This window comes from Nerophis lumbriciformis, linkage group LG19 (genome assembly GCF_033978685.3).
Source record: "Nerophis lumbriciformis linkage group LG19, RoL_Nlum_v2.1, whole genome shotgun sequence".
Taxonomy (NCBI): domain Eukaryota; kingdom Metazoa; phylum Chordata; class Actinopteri; order Syngnathiformes; family Syngnathidae; genus Nerophis; species Nerophis lumbriciformis.
Genome location: NC_084566.2, coordinates 29,987,146 through 29,999,211, shown reverse-complemented (window position 1 = coordinate 29,999,211; position 12,066 = coordinate 29,987,146). Strand labels below are relative to the sequence as shown.

The following is a 12,066-nucleotide window of genomic DNA, read 5'->3' as shown; positions in this document are numbered from 1 at the left end:
ACCACTGTGTTACATGGCCTTTCCTTTTAACAACACTTAGTAAACGTTTGGGAACTCAAGAGACCAATTTTTTAAGCTTTTTAGGTGGAATTATTTCCCATTCTTGCTTGATGTACAGCTTAAGTTGTTCAGCAGTCCGGGGTCTTCGTTGTCATATTTTACGTTTCATAATGCGCCAAACAACAGTCTAGTACCCGCACTCTTTTACTATGAAGCCACTCTGTTGTAACACGTGGCTTGGCATTGTCTTGCTGACATAAGCAGGGGCGTCCATGATAACATTGCTTGGATGGCAACATATGTTGCTCCAAAACCTGTATGTACCTTTCAGCATTAATGGTGCCTTCACAAATGTGCAAGTTATCCATGCTTTGGGCACTATACCATCACAGATGCTGGCTTTAACTTATAATAAATAATTCACTCCTATACAATATCCTACCCTAATACCCTAATATGCATACCCTAATGTGCATTATTACCCTTCGAGTGCAATACAGTATTTTGTATTTGTATAGTGTTTTGTATATTGTACAGGATTGCTTATTTTATTGGATAGTAGTCTGTTTATTTCAATTCTTAGTTTTATCTTTATTACCTCTTGTGTAATTTATTTTTATCCCATATTTGTTCCCACTACCGCACCTTAAGTTGGAGTCCTTAATCTCGTTATATGCAAATATAATGACAATAAAGTCCATTCTGTTATATTCTTTTCTATTCTTTTGAACTTTGCTCCCAGAACAATCCGGATGGTTGTTTTCCTCTTTGTTGCGGAGGACGCGACATCCACAGTTTCCAAAAACAATTTGAAATGTGAACTTTTCAGACCTACTGAAATCTGCCTTTTGTGTACTTATTTTAACCGGATATCCACCTACGTTATATCCGGTTGCCATTTTTGTAGTCCCATAGACATCCATCACTTTTATCGTCCTTTTTTTACCGGAAGTCCACGTACATCATATCTGGCCGCCAGTTTTGTAGTCATTTTTTTACTGGGAGTCCACATACTTCATATCTGATCACCATTTTTGTAGATCTAAAGACATCCTTGAAGACATTTTTGTAGTCTTAAAGACATCGGCCATTTTTGTAGTCATTTTTTTTTTTTTTTACCAGGAATCTGTGTACGTTATTTCAGGTAGCCAATTTGTAGTCCTAAAGATATCCGCCATTTTTGGCGTCCTTTTTTCCCCTCCAAATCCACTTACGTCATGTCACATTTTTGTAGTCCTAAAGACATCCGTCACTTTTGTTGTCCTTTTTTCTACCGGAAGTCCACGTACAGTACGTCATATCTGGTCGCAATTTTCGTAGATCTAAAGACGTCCGCCATTTTTGTAGTCTTTTTTTTCTACCAGGAGTCCCTTTACTTCATATCAGGTAGCCATTTATGTAGTCCTAACGAAATCTGCCTTTTGTTTACTTATTTTAACCGGATATCTACCTACGTTATATCCGGTTGCCATTTTTGTAGTCCTAAAAACATCCGTCACTTTTGTCGTCCTTTTTTTTACCGGAAGACCACGTACATCATATCTGGTCGCCATTTTTGTAGATCTAAAGACATTTTTGTAGTCCCGAAGATATCCGCCATTTTTGTCGTCCTTTTTCCCCCAAGAAGTCCACTTACGTCATATCACATTTTTGTAGTCCTTTTTTTTACCGGAAGTCCAAGTACATATTTGGTCGCCATTTTTGTAGATCTAAAGACATCCGCCATTTTTGTAGTCTTTTTTTTTTCTACCGGGAGTCCGTTTATTTCATATCAGGTAGCCATTTATGTAGTCCTAACGACATCTGCCTTTTGTTTTATTTTTTTTAACCAGATATCAACCTACGTTATATCCGGTTGCCATTTTTGTAGTCCTATAGACATCCGTCACTTGTCGTCCTTTTTTTTTTACCGGAAGTCCATGTACGTCATATCTGGTCACCATTTTTGTAGTCTTAAGACATCTGCCATTTTCGTAGTCCTTTTTTTTCCGGGTGTCCATGTATGTCATTTCAGATAGCCAATTTGTAGTCCTAAAGACATCCGTCACTTTTGTCGTCCTTTTTTTCTACTGGAAGTCCACGTAAGTCATATTTGGTCGCCATTTTTGTAGATCTAAAGACATCCACAAAGACGTTCGCCATTTTTGTAGTCTTTTTTTCTACCAGGAGTTCGTCTACTTCATATCAGGTAGCCATTTATGTAGTCCAACGGCCACGTCACGCCCACATCCCGGCAAGACTGGGGGCGATCAGCAATCAGCGCACCTGGACCTGATGAGAGGGAGCTGTATAAAGGACCAGTGGACCCAAGGATCCAGGCGGGAACTTAGTTTACCCTTGGTGTACCGTAAGCCGAAGATTTATGCTCTGTTTCTCTCTGCGTTTTCCCTCCGTGTCTGACGTCCTTGTTTGTTCTCCCGTAGTTCCTTTCCGAGTCTTACCAGTTGTTTCCCCCGTGGTTTTGGACTGCCTTCCTCGATCCTTGACCCTCGCCCGGACACGGACCTTGTCACTCCTCTCCTGTCCTGGACCACCTGCCTGCCCCACGGGCTGCCTCGTTCCTTCGCTCTCAACACTTGGTAACACACACCTCAGCTAACCACACACATAGCCCCCCACACACACACACACACACACACACACACACACACACACACACACTCTTGGGTTTTTGACACTATCCATTTTCTTAGTGTAGTTTATTAGTTAGTATTGTTTATTATTATTATATATATTGTATATATATATATATATATATAATAAATTATTGAACATTACTGCCCCCTGGTGTCTGAGCCGTCAGCTCCCCTCTGTAAACCATAACAGGGAATCCATATACGTCATATCTTGTGGCCATTTTCGTGGATCGAAAGACATCCACAAAGACGTCCGCCATTTTTGTAGTCTTTTTTTCTACCAGGAGTCCGTCTACTTCAGGGGTCGGCAACCTTTACCACTCAAAGAGCCATTTTGACCAGTTTCACAAATTAAAGAAAACAATGGGAGCCACAAAAATCTTTAGAAATTTAAAATGAAATAACACTGCATACAAAGTTGTTGTTTTTTTTGCTTTGTGCTATGTATAAACCAAGGGTCTCAGACATGCGGCCCACACCTTAATATGTAAATTGAACGTTAGTGCGGCCCGCAAGTTTTATATGACTGGTGCTTGACAGCGTCTTACTTACCAACACTCCCGATTTTTCCGGCAGACTTCGATTATCAGGGTAACTATTTACTCGAACGTGCCGTGAAGGTACGGCATTTAGCGCCCACTACAGCTAGCGTGCCTGTCCAGCCACACATTGTATGAGGCTTCTGCTTGCTCACATTAGAGACAGCAAGGCATACTTGGTCAACAACCACACAGGTTACACTGACGGTGGCGGTATAAAAAACTTTAACACTCTTACTAATAATGCACCACACTGTGAACCCACACCAAACAAGAATGGCAAACACATTTCGGGAGAACATCTGCACCGTAACACAACATAAACACAACAGAACAAATACCCAGAATCCCATGCAGCCCTAACTCTTCCGGGCTACATTATAGACCCCCGCTACCAAACCCCGCCCACCTCAACCGACGCACAGACGGGGGGGGGGGGTTGATGTGTGAGGGAGCAGGGTTGGGGTGGGGGCGGGGTTTGGTGGTAGCAGGGGTGTATAATGTAGCCTGGAAGAGTCAGGGCTGCATGGGATTCTGGGTATTTGTTCTGTTGTGTTTATGTTGTGTTAAGGTGCAGATGTTCTCCCGAAATGTGTTTGTCATTCTTGTTTGGTTTTGGTTCAAAGTGTGGCGCATTATTAGTAAGAGTGTTAAAGTTGTTTTATATGGCCACTGTCAGTGTAACCTGTGTGGCTGTTGACCAAGTATGCCTTGCTGTCACTTATGTGAGCAAGCAGAAGATGCATATGACAAAAGGCTGGGCTGGCACGCTGTTTGTACAGATTGTAAAGGTTGCTAAATGCTGTACCATCATGGCACGTCCTCAATATTATTGTAAGGGTGAAAATCTGAGAATATTAATCCCGGGAGGTTTCTGCGAGAGGCACTGAAATCCGGAAGTCTCCCGGCAAAATCGGGGGGGTCGGCAAGAATGCAGCTGAGCCGCATCAGAGTGATCAAAGAGCCGCATGCGGCTCCGGAGCCGCGGGTTGCCGACCCCTGGTCTACTTCATATCAGGTCGCCATTTATGTAGTCAACATCTGCCTTTTGTTTACTTATTTTAACCGGAAGTCCACGTACATCATATCTGGTCGCCATTTTTGTAGTCTTAAAGACATCCGCCATTTTTGTAGTCCTTTTTTTTTTTTTTTCCGGGAGTCCACATACGTCACATCTGGTCACCATTTTTGTAGATCTCTAAAGACATCCTTGAAGACATTTTTGTAGACTTAAAGACATCCGCCATTTTTGTAGTCCTTTTTTTAACCGGCAGTCCGTGTACGTCATTTCAGGTAGCCAATTTGTAGTCCTAAAGATATCCGCCATTTCTGTAGTCCTTTTTTTCCCCTAGTAGTCCACTTACGTCATATCACATTTTTGTAGGCCTTTTTTTTACGGGAAGTGCACGTACGTCATATTTGGTCGCCATTTTTGTAGATCTAAAGACATCCACAAAGACATCCGCCATTTTTGTAGTCTTTTTATCTACCAGGAGTCCATCTCGTTCATATCAGGTAGCCATTTATGCACCGTATTTTTCGGAGTATAAGTCGCACCTGCCGAAAATGCATAATATAGAAGGAAAAAAACATATAAGTTGCACTGGAGCCCGACCAAACTATGAAAAAAACTGCGACTTGTAGTCCGAAAAATACGGTAGTCGTAATGAAATCTGCCTTTTGTTTTACTTATTTTAACCAGATGTCCACCTACGTTATATTCAGTTGCCATTTTTTGCTGTCACTTTTGTCATCCTTTTTTTACCGGAAGTCCACGTACGCCATATCTAGTAGCCATTTTTGTAGATCTAAAGACATCCTTGAAAACATTTTTGTAGACTTAAAGACATCCGCCATTTTTGTAGTCCTTTTTTTACCGGGAGTCTATGTACGTCATTTCAGGTAGCCAATTTGTAGTCCTAAAGATATCCGCCATGTTTGTAGTCCTTTTTTTACCAGGAGTCTATGTACGCCATTTCAGGTAGCCAATTTGTAGTCCTAAAGATATCCGCCATGTTTGTAGTCCTTTTTTCCCCAAGAAGTCCACTTACGTCATATCACATTTTTGTAGTCTTTTTTTTCTACCAGTAGTCCGTCTACTTCATATCAGGTAGCCATTTATGTAGTCCTAACGAAATCTGTCTTTTGTTTACTTATTTTAACCGAATATCCACCTACGTTATATCCGGTTGCCATTTTTGTAGTCCTCTAGACATCCGTCACGTTTGTCGTCCTTTTTTTTTACCGGAAGTCCACGTACGTCATATCTGTTCGCCATTTTTGTAGTCTTAAAGACATTTACCATTTTTGTTGTCCTTTTTTTTACCGGGAGTCCACATACTTCATATCTAGTCACCATTTTTGTAGATCACAAAGACATCCTTGAAGACATTTTTGTAGTCTTAAAGACATCGGCCATTTTTGTAGTCCTACTTTTTTCCCGGGAATCCATGTACCGTATTTTTCGGACTATAAGTTGCAGTTTTTTTCATAGTTTGGCCGGGGGGTGCGACTTATACTCAGGAGCGACTTATGTGTGAAATTATTAACACATTACCGTAAAATATCAAATAATATTATTTAGCTCATTCACGTAAGAGACTAGACGTATAAGATTTCATGGGATTTAGCGATTAGGAGTGACAGATTGTTTGGTAAACGTATAGCATGTTCTATATGTTATAGTTATTTGAATGACTCTTACCATAATATGTTACGTTAACACACCAGACACGTTCTCAGTTGGTTATTTATGCCTCATATAACGTACACTTATTCACATACTTGCCAACCTTGAGACCTCCGATTTCGGGAGGTGGGGTTTGGGGGCGTGGTCGGGGGTGGGGCGGGGCGTGGTTAAGAGGGGAGGAGTATATTGACAGCTAGAATTCACCAAGTCAAGTATTTCATACATATACAGGTAAAAGCCAGTAAATTAGAATATTTTGAAAAACTTGATTTATTTCAGTAATTGCATTCAAAAGGTGTAACTTGTACATTATATTTATTCATTGCACACAGACTGATGCATTCAAATGTTTATTTCATTTAATTTTGATGATTTGAAGTGGCAACAAATGAAAATCCAAAATTCCGTGTGTCACAAAATTAGAATATTACTTAAGGCTAATACAAAAAAGGGATTTTTAGAAATGTTGGCCAACTGAAAAGTATGAAAATGAAAAATATGAGCATGTACAATACTCAATACTTGGTTGGAGCTCCTTTTGCCTAAATTACTGTGTTAATGCGGCGTGGCATGGAGTCGATGAGTTTCTGGCACTGCTCAGGTGTTATGAGAGCCCAGGTTGCTCTGATAGTGGCCTTCAACTCTTCTGCGTTTTTGGGTCTGGCATTCTGCATCTTCCTTTTCACAATACCCCACAGATTTTCTATGGGGCTAAGGTCAGGGGAGTTGGCGGGCCAATTTAGAACAGAAATACCATGGTCCGTAAACCAGGCACGGGTAGACGGCTGCGGAAACAGAGTGGACCGACACCAGCAGATGACATGGCACCCCAAACCATCACTGATGGTGGAAACTTTACACTAGACTTCAGGCAACGTGGATCCTGTGCCTCTCCTGTCTTCCTCCAGACTCTGGGACCTCGATTTCCAAAGGAAATGCAAAATTTGCTTTCGTCAGAAAACATGACTTTGGACCACTCAGCAGCAGTCCAGCTGGTGTCGGTCCACTCTGTTTCCTGAGATCCAGGGTCAACGCAGCCATCTACCAGCAAGTTTTAGAGCACTTCATGCTTCCTGCTGCTGACCTGCTCTATGGAGATGGAGATTTCAAGTTCCAACAGGACTTGGCGCCTGCACACAGCGCAAAATCTACCCGTGCCTGGTTTACGGACCATGGTATTTCTGTTCTAAATTGGCCCGCCAACTCCCCTGACCTTAGCCCCATAGAAAATCTGTGGGGTATTGTGAAAAGGAAGATGCAGAATGCCAGACCCAAAAACGCAGAAGAGTTGAAGGCCACTATCAGAGCAACCTGGGCTCTCATAACACCTGAGCAGTGCCAGAAACTCATCGACTCCATGCCACGCCGCATTAACGCAGTAATTGAGGCAAAAGGAGCTCCAACCAAGTATTGAGTATTGTACATGCTCATATTTTTCATTTTCATACTTTTCAGTTGGCCAACATTTCTAAAAATCCCTTTTTTGTATTAGCCTTAAGTAATATTCTAATTTTGTGACACACGGAATTTTGGATTTTCATTTGTTGCCACTTCAAATCATCAAAATTAAATGAAATAAACATTTGAATGCATCAGTCTGTGTGCAATGAATACATATAATGTACAAGTTACACCTTTTGAATGCAATTACTGAAATAAATCAAGTTTTTCAAATTTACTGGCTTTTACCTGTGTGTGTGTGTGTGTGTGTGTGTGTGTGTGTGTGTGTGTGTATATATATATATATATATATATATATCTACATCCTGAAAATATGCAAACAAAACTGTTTAGATAATTGATACTTCAAACTTGCATAAATAAATATTAAGGAATATAACATAACTTGGCTTCTGAGAGTTTCAAAATGTAATGAATAAAATGCTAAAGTTGTTGATAAACAAGCAATTATTTTGATAATTAAATATGGTCATTTTAAATGAATTATTATGATAATTTAAAATCCATTATTTCAAATATGTTAATGTATAATTATATGGCTGGATGTAATAAGGAGTCACAAAAAAATACAAATAAAAATACAATTAATTTTGATGTTTTTAGCAAAATATAGTAAAAATGTATTTAGTTTTTTTTTTTTTTTAAATTAATAAATATATTTATTTTTAGGTAAAATACAATTTATCTCTAGTCTGGATGATTTAGTTCTTGTCACCCTGTTGTCCTCCCGTCATGAAAAAAAGCTGTCCTCACTCAGGTCCGCATGGAGCTGGAGGGGGCGTGGCTTCCAGCTCCGGCTGAAAATCGGGAGATTTTCGGGAGAATATTTGTCCCGGGAGGTTTTCGGGAGAGGCGCTGAATTTCGGGAGTCTCCCGGGAAATTCGGGAGGGTTGGCAAGTATGCTTATTCAGCCTGTTGTTCACTATTCTTTATTTATTTTAAATTGCCTTTCAAATGTCTGTTCTTGGTGTTGGGCTTTATCAAATAAATTTCCCCAAAAAATGCGACTTATACTCCAATGCAACTTATATGTTTTTTTCCTTCTTTATTATGCATTTTCGGCTGGTGCTACTTATACTCCGGTGCGACCTATACTCCGAAAAATACGGTACGTCATTTCAGGTAGCCAATTTGTAGTCCTAAAGATATCCGCCATTTTTGTAATCCTTTTTAACGGAAATACGTCATAATTATTTATGATCACGATATGACGTTAGGGAGTATTTTAAAATGAAAGCACAACATTTTTACTTAGTGACGTGTTGACAATAACATATATTTGTTGAGTAACCGTTGCAGCTGGACCCTGGAACCGACTATTGGTGTTTATATAACTTTCTATAAGCAAACTCGTGTCTAAATCCAGACAAAACGGAATGGATTGCGTTCAATAGATTCCACTAATTGAACATCCTTGGTGTTAATCCGTCAACTTTATGCCCCCCAGTTTGGATTTTTCTATGTAACTCTATGTGAAGATCATCTTCATCCTCACGCCGCTTGGCGCCTGGCAGCCTCTCAGATTTCCCTCTGGATGTTTTTTTTTTTTTTTTTTTTGATGGGAGGTATTGAGGACACACAGCAGAAACCTTTAAGAGACCACAGAGTCCCATGAGGGACACCTGAACCACAAGCGGCTCTTGTAACCTTCTGCTGTCATCATCACGTCTTTATGGGCCTCACACACACGCACACACACACGCACGCCTCTTCTTTGCCACTTCATGTGCCTCGGGTCTTTTCTTTATTGTCCTTTTTATTGACTTCATTTTTCACTCATTCTATGACATTACCTGATGTCACCAGCGGGGGCAGACACTTTATTGTGTGAGCGTCAACGCTACGACCACTTTCATTACTGAGTCGCATGCGACTAACGGCAGTTTAAATCACACAAGAAACATCGTTCATTTTGCAGCCGAACCGAAGCCGCCCGTGGCAAAGCAGACAATCCACAAGATCATGACGAAGACACACAAACACACACGCACACGCAGACGCGCAAGCTGACACCGGAGGCTTTTAATTCCAGTGTAAACACAAATAGTCTCCCAGACAGCTATCAATTATGGATGCAGCTAATTGAGTTTTAGCAGCGGAGGGGTCACTGGAAAAAAAGCCTGAGAACAAACAGGCGCACATTTTAACATGATGTACATTCTGGTATTCCACTAGAATGTTCTAGTGGAAAACATATAGATATGAAGCGGATTAACATTAACGTCCACCTGGAACACAAAATGCTCCGAACACAAGCACTCGCTCTGTGTTTTTAAGAAAGAAAATCCTGCATTATTAATACATTGAATGGCAAATGGCAAATAAAAGAGGTTATTATCAATGTAAAAAGCTTTAATGACACCCTTGAGTGGGGCATAGACCACCCACAAAGCCAAACGACAAACAGAAAATATGCATCTGCATGATTTAAGATGGACTTGCACATAACTTTAATGGCCCCATTTCCTTAGATGAGCTTTTTTATATATATATATATAGAATAGTATACAAGCAAACTAAAGTGAAAGCAAGCCACCAAGGCAACATTTGACTCAGACCCGCCTTCACTTCTTTATATCACAGGTAGAGCTGTCCGATAACGTTTTTTTGCCGATATACAATATTCTGATATTGTCCAACTCTTAATTACCGATTCCGATATCAACCGATACCGATATATACAGTCGTGGAATTAACACATTATTATGCCTAATTTTGTTGTGATGCCCCGCTGGATGCATTAAACAATGTAACAAGGTTTTCCAAAACAAATCAACTCAAGTTATGGAAAAAAATGCCAACATGGCACTGCCATATTTATTATTGAAGTCACAAAGTGCATAATTTTTTTTAACATGCCTCAAAACAGCAGCTTGGAATTTGGGACATGCTCTCCCTGAGAGAGCATTAGAAGGTTGAGGTAGGCGGGATGGGGTTGTGGTGGAGGTGCGGGGGGCAACGGGGTAGCGGGGGGTGTATATAGTAGTGTCCCGGAAGAGTTAGTGCTGCAAGGGGTTCCAGGTATTTGTTCTGTTGTGTTTATGTTGTGTTACGGTGCGGATGTTCTCCCGAAATGTGTTTGTCATTCTTGTTTGGTGTGGGTTCACAGTGTGGCGCATATTTGTAACAGTGTTAAAGTTGTTTACACGGCCACCCTCAGTGTGACCTGTATGGCTGTTGACCAAGTATGCGTTGCATTTACTTGTGTGTGAGAAAAGCTGTAGATACTATGTGATTGGGCCGGCACGCAAAGGCAGTGCCTTTAAGGTTTATTGGCGCTCTGTACTTCTCCCTACGTCTGTGTACCACTCTGTACAGCGGTGTTTTAAAAAGTAATATATTTTACTTTTTGAAACCGATACCAATAATTTCCGATATTACATTTTAAAGCATTTATCGGCCGATAATATCGGCAGTCCGATATTATCGGACATCTCTAATCACAGGTGATCAACTCAAGTTCCGGGGGCCAGATCTTTCCTCCATATCATTTTATTTAGTCTGGAAATACTAGTTGTTAACAAAGTACTGGATCTTTTCTCACTAAATGTATTCATTCCTTCCATTTTGACAGAAAAAAAATGCATGTTATGCATGCAATCGTTTAAACTTGAATATGATCTAATAGAGGCGGGAATCAATCAATGTTTACTTACATAGCCCTAAATCACGAGTGTCTCAAAGGGCTGCACAAGCCACAACGACATCCTCGGCTCAGATCCCACATCAGGGCAAGAAAAAACTCAACCCAATGGGATGACAATGAGAAACCTTGGAGGGGACGGCAGATGTGGGGACCCCCGACCCCTGGGCGACCGGTGCAATGGACGTCGACTGGATCTAGCATAATAGTGTGAGAGTCCAGTCCATAGTGGATCTAGCATAATATTGAGAGAGTCCAGTACATAGTGGATCTAGCATAATATTGTGAGAGTCCAGTCCATAGTGGATCTAGCATAATATTGTGAGAGTCCAGTACATAGTGGATCTAGCATAATATTGTGAGAGTCCAGTCCATAGTGGATCTAACATAATAGTGTGAGAGTCCAGTCCATAGTGGATCTAACATAATATTGTAAGAGTTCAGTCCATAGCGGATCTAACATAATAGTGTGAGAGTCCAGTCCATCGTGGATCTAACATAATAGTGTGAGAGTCCAGTCCATAGTGGATCTAACATAATAGTGAGAGTCCAGTCCATAGTGGATCTAACATAATATTGTGAGAGTCCAGTCCATAGTGGATCTAATATAATATTATGAGAGTCCAGTCCATAGTGGATCTAACATAATATTGTGAGAGTCCAGTCCATAGTGGATCTAACATAATAGTGTGAGAGTTCAGTCCGTAGTGGATCTAACTTAATAGTGTGAGAGTCCAGTCCATAGTGGATCTAATATAATATTGTAAGAGTCCAGTCCATAGCGGATCTAACACAATAGTGTGAGAGTCCAGTCCATAGTGGATCTAACATAATAGTGAGAGTCCAGTCCATAGTGGATCTAACATAATAGTGAGAGTCCAGTCCATAGTGGATCTAACATAATAGTGTGGAGTCCAGTCCATAGTAGATCTAACATAATAGTGTGAGAGTCCAGTCCATAGTGGATCTAACATAATAGTGTGGAGTCCAGTCCATAGTAGATCTAACATAATAGTGTGAGAGTCCAGTCCATAGTGGATCTAACATAATAGTGTGAGAGTCCAGTCCATAGTGGGTCTAACATCAAATCAAATCAA

The 12,066-nt window shown here is 40.6% G+C and overlaps 1 protein-coding gene across 1 annotated transcript in view; it reads left to right on the top strand.

The window, feature by feature from the left end:
• Positions 1–22: 22 nt before the first annotated feature.
• The window catches only part of LOC133619004 (uncharacterized), a 34,093-nt gene continuing 22,049 nt past the window's right edge, over positions 23–12,066 (top strand). Inside the window, exons 1-2 of the mRNA XM_061979869.2 lie at positions 23–2,347; positions 2,424–2,579. Coding sequence (XP_061835853.1) covers positions 2,275–2,347; positions 2,424–2,579 — 229 coding nt within the window. The 5' untranslated portion in view covers positions 23–2,274. The remainder of the gene's footprint in view (positions 2,348–2,423; positions 2,580–12,066) is intronic.